Genomic DNA, 17,226 nt, shown 5'->3' with positions numbered 1-17,226 from the left:
GCAGTAATAGATTCAGTGTCATTGAGTTATTGGTGAATTATTATTTCATTGTCATTTATAGTACTTTGTATATTGTTTGATTTGTGTTACCATGTGCAGTGTTTAAGTGGAGTCATTGTGTTCCCTTGGTTATGAGCTAATTGGCTCCTACCTGCCCTTGTTTTGTGGGGATAGGTATGAGTGATACACAAGAGAGAGTGAGTGCATCATGCTTAACAGTGAAGAGAAGTTGCTGTATCTCCAAAGTTGGTAGAAATTAAACGAGAGGAGGAAACATATGTTTTAGCCCGCTTATTACCCACAGCCTGGATGAACTGGGGAACACCTACAATCAAGAAAAGAGGGTGACAAAATCAAACCTGACAGCAAACATAAAGATGACATTGATAAAATGTTAACAAAATGTGGCCGCTGCGTGCTTTTGGAACAGCTTTTCTTTAAAAGTTGCAGAGGTTTTTTAGACTGGAACTTGAAACAGTCGTCAGTCTCTTCTCTGACAGTGGTGTGAGCTGTGTTGAATTCAGAGGGCCTGAGGTGCAAAGCTTTGCAAGATGAAAACTGAATATTAAAACCCAGTGAAAATGTTCTAGAAACAGCATGATGTGGGATCTGCATCTTAGTTTGTGTTTAAAGGAGTAGTTCAAATTTTTGCTTGTGCTGACATAGATGCATGGACATTATCTCACCCCACAGATTTGATGGAGACTTCTGAGTGAACTGGGAGGACATTAACAGCTGCAAATGGATGCAGTTAACAAAAACCACAAGGCAGCACTCATTAAGAGCTTTAACAATCCATAACAGGATGCAACATCTTAGATATAGTCAGTGCTTGAGCCTCACACCTCTGTTTGTGTTTTATTTCATATTGTCATAACGGTATGGGTGAGGATGAATGATGAATTATGTCATTTTGGGGTTTTCTTTATTGGCGTTTCCTTGGTTTTCCTAATCATTCTGTATCTTTGATTTAGAGCTTTCCACCCAATCGCTGGTGAGGGAGGGCGGGGAGGAAAGAGAGAGAGGGAGAGAGGTGGTGGGAGGCGGGGCTGGCTGCTCATGGTTTTTCAGCACCGCGGACAGCTCCTGTCTCCTGTCTCTGGACTGCAGGGAAGCGACGCTGAAACACAGCTGGATGATAGCAGAGCATTAATCCATAGATTAACCTCCAACTCACACCGACATCGCGCAGCATCTTCTCCATCCCCCCCTGTTCTTCACCTCGATGGTCGAGTTGCCTTGCTCTCCGGCCTGACTGTGGAGTCCGACCGCGTTTAACTGCATTGCCTCTGCGTCTTCAGCCTGTTTCCCCCTCCTTCTCTTCCTGTTACTGGCAACCACAGCGCTGTGAAAGTGCTTTTTGGGGGGGAGGGGGGAGTGGATCGACCCGCTCGAAGTTCTTTTGATCTGTCCACTTCTGTCTGGTGCGCGCAAACATCGCTGCTCGGCTCCCCTGATTATGTTATGGTGTTGGATTTCTCTCCAAGCCCGGGAGTGGAGGTTACTTTAGGATGCAGAAGTTGAGTAGTTTCACTTCCGTCGGTGCATGCTCTGATATGAGATAGGCGACCTGCATCTGCAACATTGGCTGTAATCCTCACACCAGAGTGGCTGAGACGCATTCCTCTTTTTTTCTGCTTGTGGACAACAGCCAAAGAACAAGATGAGGTGCCTCTATGACTTTTTAAATTGCACCTAAGAGAGAGAAACAGAGAGTGGGTCTTTCATCCTGCTACTGCTGCAGGAAGCGACGTTTCCTTTCTCCAGCTGCCCAAACGAGTTGGGATCCTGCATCTTGATAGGAGACCAGGAACTCTGGTCTCTGGGTCGTCTGTCTCTTTATATTTAACACACAAAAGCACGATTGAAAAATGAAGAAGTTTCGGAAGGTGTTGGACGGCTTGACCACCTCCTCTCCGGGAGGGACTATCGGATCCCCATCGTGCGGCAGCGCGGCCGGGACTCCCACATCGGCGCCAACTCCCAAGGAAATCGACATCCAAGAGACGCTTGTGTCGGAAAACTTTCAGCTGTGCAAGGTGGGTAGATTAAATAGATTTGCTTAGTTATAGGCCGCCAACGTCCGACTAAGGACTGAGGTCCACAGTCAGTAACACCACCTTGGATTCTGGCTTCCCCAAATCCTCATTCACATATATGATGTAAACAAAATAACGCCTACATGCGTAAAAGTTGGATTTGGAGTGAGCTCAGCTGCTGCGCTAGATTTGGCGGCCTTTCGTTTTCTGATTGTGTTGAAAGTTCAGCACCACGGGCAGCTCCTCGTCTTCAATTCTTCTGAGAATGGAGGCAGTTTTAGACAAAACAGCAGCGAGAAGCATCATCAGGTTCCTCTCAGCCTTACTGGCTTTGCGTTTTAGGGCCTTAAAGAACTGCGGTTATTCCATTAGTCACCCATTGTTCATCTACATAGCCCCCGCGGACACGTGTGCACGGCGGCTGAAGCTTGCATGTGTGTGTGTAGTTTTGGGTACACTCCAGCTGCTCCCACCAGTATGTGCGGTATAGCAACAGTATATGCGCCCCACCATCAGCATGCTGTACACAGGCTGCAGCAGCCTACACACACATGTGATATAAACAATCCAGAGGAAGTCAATGAATAGCAGCCTCCCCGTTGCATCAGCAAGCAGGCACGAATGGTGTAGGAGCGATGACATAACTGGTGTCCCTCCCTTGCATTACAAAAAAAAAAAAGAAAAAAAGTGCACAGCAAGCCAGCGGAGGGACCCTGCAGTACTGTCCTAGCTGATGTGCTTTTTACCGAGAAGGAGGGAGAATGAGGGAGGGATGTGGATGGTTGGGGGGTTGGAGGGAGGGGGTGGGGTATTTATAGCAGCCTCTGCCGCCCATTGCAGCCCTTTTTCTGGATGCATTTTGGAGCTGACTGCAGCGATTATTCCTCACCCTTAAAGAAACGGGGTGATTTTTTTTTGTGGGATACGACTGTGAATAATTCATTGAGAACCCAAGAGAAAGCGAGTTGTTTACGGAGCTATATTATTATTATGAGGCAGACTGACACTAGTAAAGGGGGGGTATAGAGGAGCTAGAGGAGGAGGAGGAGGATGAGGAGGAGGGAGGCAAGCTGAAAAGGATGCTGCAGAGCACCCTCGGCAGGCAGACAGGGAGGAGAAAGTGCTGGAAAAGAACAGCATGATTTCCTGGTCCCATGCAGGAAGCTGCTCCTCCTTCAGTGAGTGGCGTTAATGCATGGTTGTTTTTTAAAGACACCAAGTCAACTGAGCCTCTCGTGAAAAAGCCATGAATGCCCTCTATTCCCACTTCTCTGGGTTTTTATTTGAGTCTGTGCAGGTGCACGTTGTATGTCTGTGTGTGTGTGTGTGTGAAAGGGAGTGAGAAACAGGCACAGAGGAGGAGGGAGGGAAGAGGCCGTATAGTTGCACCTGTTGTGTCTCTCAGTTCCTTTTCCCAGTGCAGATAGGGTTCAAGGTGGGACAGAGAGGTTGTGTGATTGATCCGTACTGTAACATATCTAGTATCCTTTGATAAAGACACGTTTTGGGCCTTAATCTCCATGGCAACCTTGTGCTTAACAATAATACTCACTTCAGGGTATAGCTTTACAAATGTGTTAAAAACTATGAAACACTACCTGAATGTAAAAGTGGATTAAAGTCAGTGTTTTGGCGGATGTGTACAGAGGTAGTCTGCTTTCTTATCATCAAAGGAGGGTACGGCTTTCTCATGTTACGCCAAGCAGACTGTGGGATGTAGACATGCACACACAGAGACCTCAAGGACCATGTAATGTCTCCCGTGACCTTTTTCCTCATTCATTGAGAAATGAAATATGCAGCACACAGCAGGAACTGGTTTGTTCCAAGTCAGGTTTAAATCAAATATATGTAAATGTGGAAGTGTTTGATTCAAGCAAATAAGCATGTTCCCTAAATATGAATCAAACACAGACAACACATAAACACATTTTTTTGTTTCATATGAACATAGCAGGGAGAAATACAAGGCACTCACCTACATTTTCCATTTCCATTCATTGCCCCAAATATTTTTAGATTGGATCCTTACTTTCCAACAGGGGTATAAATCTGTGAGCTGATGCAGCATTGTGTGGGAGGGTTTGGCATCTTGGCTAACTTCTCAAAGTTAGTCATGACTTCTGTCCTCGCTGTGCCGTGTGGGAAGATGCAACAACTCATTTTGTTTGGATTCTACAGCGTTTTTTATGTGTTTATAGTGCTGCAGAGGTGCTGAAACAAGGTTTCGGTGAAGCCTCACTCAAAATGAAGGAGTAAAGGAGGGAAATGAGAGGTACCCAGGTGGCTGACAGTCTCGTTGAATTGAAAGGTTAATTTCAGTTTACAGCAGAATGAGTTCATTTTGTGTTGGTGACAGAAAGTCATAGAAGCAGGCAGAGAGGGAGAGAGATTGAACTATACTGCATCAGGTTAGTTGGTGGTTGAATTAATTGAACTGAATGATACAATAAGAAAGTAATTATAAGAATGATTAATCGCTTTACTTTAAAAGAAAATACAGGCAGCCCCTTGTGACCAGACACTACTACCACATCCAAAACCCTATTATTTTGAAGTATATGTAGATGTGTGAATGCAAAGAGAATCACTGTATATTAGTACAACTCTCTCCCTCAGTCGCTGCCCCCTATTTGTATTGTGTTGGTGTTATGATGTAATGGAGCTAAAGAGGACAAAAGGAAGCCAGGAGGCTAAATGATGGTTGAGGCCAAGCAGGCTTTATGTATTTACTGGCATGCCTTTCCCCAAAACACACCAACAGCTTTCAGGCTTATGGAATAGATGCAGCATTTTTCTTTTAGGTTTCCTTGAAAACCTTCAGATTTCATAATAATGTACGGAGTTAGCTTAGAATAAGGGGAAAATTGTGCCTTTTCAAAATCAAAAACAGAAATGGTTCCAACACAAAACTCGTCAAACATTCATGTTGTACAAAAGTAAAACATGCACATGCAATCTAAACTAAAAACTAGAATAGAAACAGCACTTTGCCTCTGGCTAAAACTACAGCACAGCAACCCAAACACGAGGAAACCAGAAATTACAGAGAATAGACAAATAGAAAACTCACAGTTGGTAGCAGGTACGTAGGTGAAAGCACTTTGACAGTGAGGGAGGTCAGAGGGAATGACCAGACTTGTTCAAGCTGACAGCAAGGCCACAAATATGCAAATAACTGCTGAGTACAAAAGTTACATGCACGAGGTTGACCCTGAAAACTGGTCATGCCTCAGTCTGGGATGGGCTAATTCAGCAAAGGGCATATTGGGTTGTCTAACTGGGTGACCAAACAGTGGAAAAACATTGCTCAGTCTTGATTTTTGGTGCCACGTGATAAAGAGAGGTCCAGGATGTGAATCATGGAGCCGTTCTGTCTTGTGTGAGTTTCACAAGCTGCAGTTGACGATGGTGTGATACAGGGGTGCCAGTTGGGTCCACTGAAAATCTTGGGGTGGCACATCAAGACCAGAAGTCATAACTGAATTTCAGGAATTCTATCATGCGGTTGTGGTATATGGCTATTTGAAAATTATGTCAATATGAGAGTTAAGGAATCACATACTGATATACTTTGGTTTCTTATTTTACAGTTAACTATCTGTGCAGATATTAATAGCAGTGAATTTAACATTCCACAACAATCCTGTTTTAATGTGTAATCTTTTTGTACATACATGTTTTGGGTGATTCATTGTTCTTCACACAGGCTGACAACCCCACCCCTTTACCGTCACCCCCACCCCCACCCCACTGGCCATCCCTTGACAGCACCACTGGTGTAATAATGACCATGCATGCTTCATTCCAAATGAGCCTCATCTGAGTGATGTATTTATACAGAATGTATTGTTGCTGAACAGGTGTAACCCTTCATGCTCCATCTCAAATGGATATTTCCAGCACACATCATCTCAGCCTGGTTACAGGAACAGGGCAGTTACCTATTTAGTTGTCCTGCGCAATTTTCAGATGTCCAATGAGAAGAGCGTTTTAGGAAAGAGGTGGAACACAGAGTTTGTAGCAGGAATGTCCTGCTTAACACTCTGCAGGGATCAAAGACCTTAGTCAGCAAGAAGTTGAATCGATGCCTCAGATAATTTAAGGTGTTCTGAAGGTAAAATCAAGTCAGAGTCAAGGAGAGAAATAGTGCAGTCATTTCAGTATACAGTTAAGGCTGATCATTAATGGTCTTTATTTGGTCTTTCTGATAGCTCAGTTTAAAATCATTGGGCTCAAGTTTCCCGACGCAGCGCAGGTGGCGCAGAGTGGCGAACCCCGCGCAGAGCTAGTTTCGAGCTTGGTAGTTTGGCAGACCGAGGTGCGCTGAGATTAGTGTGGCGGCGCAGCAGGGGGAGGTGTCAACAGATCCAGCTTGGCGCAGTGACAGTTTCGTACCAAAAGGCTTCGCTGAAGGTGCGCTAAAAGCTCGCCAGCTGAAACCACGTCTACTGTCAGCGCAGGGGGAGCGCAGCCGGTGTAAGCCGAAGTTTGGCTGACCGGCGGACAGTGCGCACATGTCACCAAAACCTCACAGGCAGGTTTCCAGAATATCAGGCACATTAACAATGCAATAAATACCCAAAAAACACTATTCAATGCAACTATCTGCAATCAGCACATAAATGTATCTCTATATCGACTGTCCCGTCACATCTGATGTCAGATCAAAGGGGATTGGCACCGTTTGGCACGCGTAATGGAAACCCAACCTGATTTGATTAACACAGCCTGCAAACTGTGTTCACATCCCTCTCAGCCAACCACAAACAGCCACAGCATCAGATAGTGAGTATATATTCAGCATCTGTCATCTTAGAAAAGTCAAAAGAAAAGAAACAGAGTGAGACTGCGAGAGAGAAAGAGAGAGCGCGCGCGCACGAGAGAAACGCAACATTGATTTACAATTGTGGTGACCTCCTCCCAGGCTACCTTTGCATCATCAGCCCGTGGAGGTCTGCTCGCAGTTCCGTATATTCGGACACTATCCACGCCTTCTCTCCTTCCTCTTTCCGACTTGCGCCGGTAGGAGGGACGGAGGTGGGATAGAGGAGTAGCTGCACCAGGGCGCACGGTGTGCCAAACTTACAAAATCCGCCTGGCCACACCCAGTTGGCAAAGCGCAGGTGCGCTGCGCCCCCGCCCCTGGTCTGCGAAACTAGAGCCCATTGTCATTCAGGTATTTCTGTTCTTTTTTTCCACTGTAAGGTCCTTCTATGGCAAGGCCAGATTAGATATTAATATACTGATGATAGATATCAAAGAGAGAGACAATAAGGGATATTCAAAAGAGCCCCCGATTATGCTGCCCTCAAAAAAGGCATTACATTATTCTGTTTCCACACACATTTTTGCATTGTTGAGTTTGTATTAAGTATTTCATTATCACCTTTTTTGAGTAATTAAAAAATAAGTACAGACAGGTTTTAAAAAAAGGCTACAATTTATCTTTTTACATTAAAAGGGGATCACATGTCGGTGAAAGAGGTCACTTTAAATCACCACAGAACCCACAGAAAATTATCACCTGACTTTGCAGTTTCTCTTAGCTTTACTTTTTAGTGTCTTTCAGCTCATTGTCTTTGTGTTCAGCCTGCAGCTTTAAAAGGATAGTGCACCCAAAAATGAAAATTCAGCGTTATCTACTCACCCATATGCCGACGGAGGCCCTGGTGAAGTTTTAGAGTCCTCACATCCCTTGTGGAGATCGGCAGGGGGAGCGGCTAGCATACCTAATGGTAGACAGCGCCCCAGACTAACGTCCAAGAACACAAAACTGAATCCACAGAGTACCTCCATACTGCTCATCCATAGTGATCCAAGTGTCCTGAAGCCCCGACATAAAAAGTTGTTTCGAAAAACGTCATATGGACTCTGTTTTTAGCCTCACTGTAGCCTGTAGCTCTGACTGTTTCTCTGTGCTCCGCGCTCACGTGTGCGCGCCTGCGCGAGACCAGCGAAAGCATGAGCTTTGCTTACCCGTGTTTACATCACGTGACACGTGCACCGCAGGAAGGGACAACAGTAACCACAGTAGCTAAAAGATAATTTGCACTACGGTCTTTTAGCAAAGGACAGCCCAACATGTCTGAAGACTTTGAAATTGAGGAGGAACAGCATTTCTTTGTTGAGCCGTATTTGTTTGAGCCCGAGTATACGGACGGAACTCAGGCTACTGGATGAAGCAGCCGCCGCAGCTCATGAGCCTAACCCTCAGCCAGCTGCAGAATACCGGAGTCAAGCACTGGAAACCTGGTGGTGTAGTTGTTTCAAATGCAAAGCATTCCTCGGATGAGGAGAGTCTTTGCTGCTCAGACTGGCAATGCCTGCACTTGAGAATCTGGACATCAGTACTGACGAGACTGCTGCTCTTCAGAGATCACCAATCACTCTGAGCGCGCGCACACGTGAGCACGGAGCACAGAGAAGCAGTCAGAGCTACAGGCTACAGTGAGGCTAAAAACAACTTTTTATGTCACGGCTTCAGGACACTTGGATCACTATGGATGAGCAGTATGGAGGTACTCTGTGGATTCAGTTTTGTGTTCTTGGACGTTAGTCTGGGGCGCCGTCTACCATTAGGTATGCTAGCCGTTCCACCCACTGATCTCCGCAAGGGATGTGAGGACTCTAAAACTTCACCAGGGCCTCCGTCGGCATATGGGTGAGTAGATAATGGCTGAATTTTCATTTTTGGGTGCACTATCCCTTTAATCATTTGGTTCTTACCACTGTGCACTGCCTGCTTACCACCAACTGTCCCAGAGATGGTTACCTGGTAAACATAGTGGAGCATTTAGCAGCTACAGAACCACATATTCCTCTCAGGAGTTGGTGGAGACCAAAACATAGCTAAAAGGAGAATGGATATTAGACTTACATTCAACAGGTAGATACAAACACAACTTCAAACTAATGGTAATGTTTCTCTGCAACACAAAATTGAGCCGTTAAAGGGACACCGCTATTAAAAAATCACCTTTCAGATACAGTGTCAACTAAATATTTGAATTATTAGCTTTGCAAAAGTAGTAGAGCTATTTCACTGTTGTATTCAGCCTGTATATCTTAAAATAGAAGCTCTACACAGTCGAAAAACCATTAACAGCGAGATATGTCACTGTGACTGTCATTTGCATTCTGGGAGTTTACCTCAGCTGACTTCATTTAAATTGCATGTGCCTCTGCTTTTTTTACCCATCACTCACTAAAGTGGAGTACCGAGTATAGAATTTTAATCAATGAAAAGTGCTGGTTTCCATATTCATTAAGTCCAAGTTGCTGCTGTGAAGAACATGGTTCCATCCCCATTAATTGGAATTTCTGAATATACTCTTAGTCACAGATGAATGCAAGTGGATGTGAAAAAAAAAAAGTTTTGTAAATGTTGCCTTGGTCTGTGAGATGAGCACATACTTGAGCACATCTCTGCTTTGTGGCTTAAACTGATGCAGAAATAGAAAAAACTATTCCAAGATCCTTCAGTAGTTAGGTGTACAATCAATCCGGTCTCACTCCAAAGTAATTGAATACCAATGCTTGGGCAGTGATTATAAAAATATGATCTTGCCTATTATATCAAGTTTGTTGCAATGTCACACCCTCTTGACTTCAGCTGTTTGTTTACTTTCCTCACTTTCGTTTTCTTCTCATGCACTGAGCTAAACTGCCAGTCAGAGTGATTTTATTCACTGACAAGCTCCGCCATATCCAATGCCATTTCAAGATCTGAATAGCCAACAAGCTGACGAGGGCCAACGGTGCAATGGTCCCTCATCAACAGACCAACATAGACGAAAAACCGACAGTTGATTTGGTATGGTCTTTGTAGCAGTATGATCAGACAACAGTAATCTTGGGGAAGCAACTTAAGTAAAATCTGGGCAACTTTGTTACATTTACAAAGCCACATGCCAGATCCAAACCTTGTGAAACTAAGAAAGCAAAAAAACTCCAAAAGATCTGTACACTAGTGTTTCTGCATAGACATACCTTTTTTTTGACACAAAGTCAAAGGCAACAGAACATAATGCATGACTATGGCAATATTATGGAAGAGTCAGACACTATTCTCTGAAAGGTTTTGCTATGCTCTGTGCTATTAAAACATCATCCAACTTTGGACTTTGCTTCTTAATGAGAACAATCATAAATTGCAAGATCTCAACAGGTCACTTGTCAGGGAAACATAAACATAACTTGTGTTTAGAGAAATTAAGGATGTTGTTTTATTGGTGGTCTATGGTCTCTGTAGCTGAAAATTATTGTCTGAACTTAATTAGGTTTTAAGTGTTTTTAATAGTTTTGAATCTGGAGCTTCTTAAGAGTGCACTACTGAGACATCTTGACCCCATTCACATTACTAATCTCCTTTAACAAATGATTAATCTCAGAAGGGGAAGTATGCTTACCCATAACACCAGCACAATCATATTTCAAATTAGATTTCATTGTTAAAAAGAAAAAAAACATGTCTATGTCTATTAGGATAATCAGAATGATTCAGAATGACTCATTTAATAAATAATTTAGTTGCTTGTTGGTACATATTGCAGCCAGTCCTTCAGGTACACAAGCTGACATTTGAATGGATTTCGCTCTGTATGATTCATCTGTTTTGGACTCTGTGAAGTTTGTGTATATTCTTTTGTGTATCATTGCCCTTAACAGTTTTTGTTTTGAACTGCCATGGCAGTGTGTATCTAGGCATGGCAATATTGGTCGGTCATTCAAATATCTCAACTTTTAAATGGATTGTCATTAAATTTTTGTACAGATATCAATGTTCCCCAGAGGATGACGACTATTACTTTGGTTATTCACTGACATCAGCAGATCAGAGTTTTCATTTTGCTTGTGAAATTCCTCTGCATGTACATGATTGATTGGCACCCATCAGCCTCAGCCGTACATTGGGTTTGGCACTACTTAGCAAAAGTTAGCATGCTAACAAGTCTAACTAAGACAATGAACATGGTAAACTTTCTACTTGCGACAGTATGTTAGCGTTTTCCTAATCTCTATAATCAGATATCTGCAAATGAATGCAGAATCTGTGTGCAAAAGGGCGATTTGGTAGAGGATTTTGGTATCGGTAGGTTGTGGTTTCCATTTGTGGTTTGTTTGTAGCCAGTAGTGTTGTATTGCTCAATCATGTTTGAGCAGCAGGTGTGCGGAGAGGTGGAACGCATATGCCAAAATATAACTTTGTAACCCATTAGCTATTGTCTGACGCTGATTTAGCTTGATATAAGTATTCTTTTTAAATGATCCGCATTCATATGCAAATAACTGTTTATAGAGATTAGCTGAAATGACCAGTGCACAGAAGGGGAAGTCTTGGCCCAGATGTCCACTTGCCACTTCAGGTCTCACAATATATTGGCCATGGCCCTCAGAGGCTTATTGTTATCAGACAGATAGCTGATGAGTTCCAAGACTGGCGGTCATTGTTAGCATGTAGCATGTTGATGTTGGCAGTTAGCTAAAAGCAGAGGGGGCTAGCTACACACTCCCATTATTGTAGTAGTATCATTGTGAGATATTTTTAAAGAATGTGCAAATGCTTTAACCGGGAACTGATTTAATGGACCAAGGATGAATCTGATATGAATTTTTTTTTTTTTTCAGTAGAATTTTCCAATCTGATTTTTTTGTAATGTTAGCTTGTTTGATATTTAACACATCTGGTAAAAGCCTACTTAAATAGCCTACTATATTCAGTATATTGATGGAGTTTTGTTAAAGCTGTGTTGTTAATCCATTAATTTGCTCCTCAGTTTCAGACAAAGGCAGTGAGTTACTGCTGAAATCATCAACGGGAGGCTATGTTATACAGTAATACCTTAGCAAAAATGGTTTTAGTTTAACTGATCAGTTGGTTCGTTGTAAATATTTTGCTGGAGAAAATATTTTTTGTTAAATTCATGGTTGAAGCTCAGAGGTCAGGAGTTTGCCATCGCCCATCTCTGTCCTCTGACCATATGATAGATGGGCATGTGAAGATGACATCACCTCACTCCCTCTAAAGCGACCCCACAAGCTTTCATGGGTGTAATGACTCAGTGGGTTGACTTCCAGCTAGTCTCACATTACCATGTGTCAACTGCCTGTCAGAAGCCACAGTGTGGGATCAATTAAGGAGGAGTTGATGTCAGGCTGAGAGGAGAAGATGGGGAAAGAGCAATAGGAGAGGAAAGATGTTCAGTAAACTGCATACAAGTGAGACAGAGGAGGAGGGGTTTTGAAGAAGTGTTTGTGTGTGTGCGTGTGTGTGTGTGTGTGTGTGTGTGTGTTCGGTATACAGTACTCATCCCAACAAACCACTTAATGTAGTACTAAAGCTTTTTCTTTAGTCTTATAAGCTTAAGGAGCCATCTTTCTACTCACTAGATACTCCATTAATTATATGAAAGAAATGAGATGACAACATTTAACTAACATTAAAGATCTGCAGGATATGTTTTTGGCTGTGTGCCATGATTTATAAAATAAAGCATTACTGAAGTGTTCGAAAGAGCAGCAGTGGAGCCCACTGAGACACAATCTATATAACATGACGCTGCTCCAAAACCATGAGGTATTGTATCTTATTCAACATTACTTTTTCTGTATGTGTCTGAGATAGAGAAATAGCCTCCCCTTGATTTTGTGTGGTTTCAAACTGGTTTGTCCATTCTGTCTGTAGGTGACGGCAGACTGCCAGCCTCACGTCATGCTGTGCAAATATAATGGAGTAAGCTTTTCAAGCAGCCCTTCATTTCACTCAATTTTCCATCACTTCGCTCTCATGAAATCTGTTTTCGTTTTGCAGCACTTAATCAAGCACTGCAATAATTCTTCTGTTGTGTGATGTATGGCCCATTGTGGGAACAAAATTCCAGTCAAATTTAGTTTTATTTCTAACAGAAAACTGTCAAACATGATTTTTTTTAATTTATATTTACCAGTGAAGTTATAATCAAGGATGTTGTGAAGGAAAACCATTCTGGCAACTTTCAAGGCCCCACCCTTTCCACAATTCATCATGTCATCATTGTTTGGTTCTCTGTGGCGACATCAACGTTCAAGTCTGAGAAGAAAGGAGATTGTGGGAGTCAGTCATCTTAAATTCACTGTCGACCCACAGCATCAGTTTTGTTGTGACCAATCACAAACGGCAGTACATGCTTGAAAAGAGATGTTCTTTGTGAGTAAAACGGACTGTCTTCGGTTGTTCCTCCATCCTTCAACTTTTGTCCGTTGCCTTTTCTGTGCACGTTTCTTTTTGCAAAATAGGAGCAAAAACAAACACAATATTTTAGTGCACCAAGACTGCTGAGTTGAAAGTTTATTATGGAAAACAATCCACTTGGAACTGCAGCACTGCAAAGCTTTAAACCAACATATAGTTTGTCCCCTGCCTCTCTGAGAGGTTAGTGGATCCCTCTGCTCTTAAGTGCTACTCTCAAGCACTTGACAAACCTCATCTACTTGATGTCTAGACGTATTTAAAGGATGTATGCAGAAGCAGGGGTTGATTTTTTGTTTTGTTTTGTTTTGTTTTGTTTTATAATAGAAACAGCTCATTAGGGGATTCATAGTTCAGAATTCAGGTAAAAGGTGCAGACAAGGTGTCTTGAAACAGTATATTTAATTGGTAAGAGACAGCATGTTCGGGAAGGAATACATTTCCAGTGCAATCTAATTCACATTTAATGATTATTGTTATTGTTATTGTTATTGTTATTATTAGCACAGTCTTTTTTTTGACATTTTCCCCACTTTCTTAAAAAATAAAGGTCAGTAGAAAGCTCATCATTGTAATTACAGCTATGCATGTCTTGTCTAGGTTGATTAAATAATTAAAAATCCATTTAGGCAAACTCATATCTTAATTAAAGTATTGCATTTTTAAAATTATTACGATTACCTCCTTGTATTTATTTCTCTCTCTCTCTCTCTCTCCTTGATGATGTTTTGCTTAACTGACAAAGAAAATGCATTTTAAGTCACCACTGGGTTCAGTCTTAACACATTGCCATGATAGTGTGCAAGCTAATCGATCAAGCTAACTGCATTAGCTCGCAGCCTGATAACTAAAGATGACATCTAAATTAGTTTTAAGCTGTCATAAAAACTTTAAGCAACTGTTGAAACCTTACCAAAAAAAGGAAGGAGGATAACTAAAAAAATCTAACTTTTGTTTGGGAAACCAACCATGTGTGAATGTGGGTTCCTCTCGTTGATCATGAGGGGGCAGAGTGACAAGTTATATGGCAGTGTCGTGGGTAGAAACACGTGACTATTTCATCCACTCCTACTTTTTCTATTAAGCCTAAGGCATGATGCTGATGCCATGAGTGACTCACTGATATGCCTGCTGCTGTGGTTAAAAGGTTAAACCACATATACAGTACATCCACACATGGCTGGTTTCTGACCCCGATCCTGCATGAGAGCACAACGTGAAGCCCCAGCGTACAATCACAGCAATAACTTCCACACACATGCAAACACACAAGATTTCTTTGCACATAAAATAGAAATTATGTGTGTGTGGTTGTTAAGCCCACACTTTCATCTGAAGAGACATGTGCTTAACATTCAGCACATTCGATCCTTTGTGTTAGATGCGGCCAGATAAAAAACACAACTGTGTGCTGCACCTATCTGCGCAGACCAGTCGCAATAAGAAAACGTTGGCATTTTACATTTCTGCAAACCACGCATATGTTACATTTGTATGTGTCATGTGTATCATGTCAGTGTTTCGAAATGTTGTTGTGATACGTGTATATAAGCTTGCTGTTCTCACAAACTGCTCATACGAATACCTATGAGAAGTAATGTAATAGAATTTGTATCTAATCAAGAAGGGTGATATAACCTGGAAGTAATATAAAAAGCTGAAGTCTGCATAAGGAGGCAGGTTGAGATGGTGAATGGGTCAAACAAACATAGAGGAGAGTGATGCTCATGTCCCGTATGAAACCAAGTGATTTTTGAGCTATTCTATTTCTTTTCCTAAACCTAACTACGTAACTTAACATTAAATATGTAACTTTATGTTAAATACAAAATGCAATGACACCATTTGTGGGGCACTAATTCAATTCAGTTTAGTTAAAGCCTGATATAACAAATCGCAATTTGCTTCAAAGGGCTTTACAGCATACAACATCCCTTCATCCTATGACCCTAACAGCGGATAAGAAAAAAGTCCCTCAAAAAAACAACTCTTTAACAGAGAACAAAATGGTAGAAACTTCAGAAAGAGCAACTGAGGACAGACAGACATGCAATTGATGTTGTGTGTACAGAACAGATCAACATGATAAAATTGATGCACAGCAATAATAACAACTACAATAACACTGGTTATAGAAATATGAATAGTAATAGTAGTGGTTTATGATAGTATATATGTTAAATGTGTATGTTAAATTATGATACTATTAGTATGTGGCATTGGTAATCATAATAATAGCAGCTGAACAAGGCATCAGGCAGGATCATGGTGGCAGCACAACTGCAACCCACAATCCAGGTACAACCGTGATTCGAGGGAACCTGGGAGCACAAAGGCTCAAGGGGAGAAGCTGAACTAGTGAGATGCAGTTATAGGACATGAATGTTAGCAAATAAAAAGAGAGAGAGAGAGAAAGAGAAGGAGAGAGGGAGCTCAGTGTCTCATAGGAAGTACCCCTGCAGACTAGACCTGTATCAGCCTTACTAGGGGCTGGTCCAAGGAAAGCCTGAGCCAGCCCTAACTGTAAGCTTTATTAAAAAAAGAAAGTAAGAAGTCTCTCTTACATGTGGGGATGGTGTCTGCCTCCCAGACCCAAACTGGAAGATGATTCCAAAGAAGATATCATACAAAATGTTGTATGAGGATATTCTGATAATAGCTGATTTGGTCATCAGGAGACAGAGGGGATGGTGGAGGTGAGATGGCTGCCAAGCTGCAGAACACTGTTCGAAACCAACAACAAAATTAGTTGTTTTTCTAGCAAGACATCACGATTTCAAGCAATGAAGTAACCAAAACTGGGTATATAACATAACCACACATTAACCCCAGCCCTGTTGAAATGTAAAGAAACATAGAGTTTCAACATATCTGTTACATGAAAACATACAAATGTTACATATCCATGGTTTGCAGATACATATGCCAACATTTGTCCTGGCAATTGGGTTGATCTGTGCAGTAATGCTCACAACAAATACACGTATATACATGCCAGTGTATCTCCCCCACTCCCTCCGGCCACACACAAAACGCTGTCTAGTCTGCATCTCTCCTACAAATGAGCCCACTACAGTCAGCAGGGAGGGAAGCTTACCCAGGCTCATTCATTCCTTTTCATACTTCAGAGCTCTCTCACACTGCATTCTCACCCTGTTCACATTTGTGTGCTGTTCTGTGCGTGCATTCATGTGCTGTGCAGCAAGTGCAAGGAGGAAGTGCTTATTAGATTGGCCCCAGCCTCAATGATGAATGAAAATCCTTCCCTTCATCCTCTGGATTTCAGCGTGATAAAGAATCACACAGTGGAAACCTTGAATGACTTAATTCATGGCAAAAGACACTGGAGGAAAACACTGTGGACAGTTTTTTAATATCAAAAGATCATACGTGTACTTGCCAGCTTCATGAAGTGTTTTTGGTTTCTTTCTCATTTTTGGTGCCACTCAGTAATTCCTGTGGTGGTTCAGATCACCTCTCAAGTAGTTTCTTTTAATGAAGTGAGTTCCTCATGCTGACACATTCTTATTTGCACATTATGCATGGTGGTTCTCAGTGCTCTATAAACTATTTTGTATGTTTTCAGCTTAAAGCTGCAATAATGAAAACTTAATATTGAGCATGGGTTGGAGGACTATGTGTGAGTGTGTGTGCTGAGCATTTTAGTGTCACATCTTTCAAGTTTTTGATAAATCTCACAACTCTCTTTAGCATTGATTCCAGCAATTTTCTGCTCTGATGAAACAGAAGAGTTAGTGACTAGCTGGTGAACATAGTGGAGAGCCAGATATCTCCCTCAGGGGTTGATGGACACCAAAACAGAACTAAAGAGAGGGAATACTGGACTTACAGAGACATGACTCCAGATGAAATGCTGATGTTGCTCTCTGTCTGTTGAATGTGTAAACAGGCAACTTAATAAGGTAATAATAGGTCAGTCAAAACAATGTAAAGATC

General features: G+C 42.0%; 1 protein-coding gene across 13 annotated transcripts in view; it reads left to right on the top strand.

Moving 5' to 3' along the window:
• The first annotated feature begins 495 nt into the window (after positions 1–495).
• The window catches only part of stxbp5l (syntaxin binding protein 5L), a 186,541-nt gene continuing 169,810 nt past the window's right edge, over positions 496–17,226 (top strand). For 7 of the 13 annotated variants that reach the window (XM_033617894.2, XM_078174391.1, XM_078174390.1 and 4 more), the window contains exon 1: positions 497–2,039. In XM_033617894.2, coding sequence (XP_033473785.1) covers positions 1,872–2,039 — 168 coding nt within the window. In that variant the 5' untranslated portion in view covers positions 497–1,871. Of the gene's footprint in view, positions 2,040–17,226 lie in introns of all 13 variants that reach the window. The other 6 variants (XM_033617890.2, XM_078174389.1, XM_033617889.2 and 3 more) reach the window with 2 other exon arrangements.

This window comes from Epinephelus lanceolatus, chromosome 14 (genome assembly GCF_041903045.1).
Source record: "Epinephelus lanceolatus isolate andai-2023 chromosome 14, ASM4190304v1, whole genome shotgun sequence".
Taxonomy (NCBI): domain Eukaryota; kingdom Metazoa; phylum Chordata; class Actinopteri; order Perciformes; family Serranidae; genus Epinephelus; species Epinephelus lanceolatus.
This window is presented reverse-complemented; position numbering and strand designations above follow the sequence as displayed.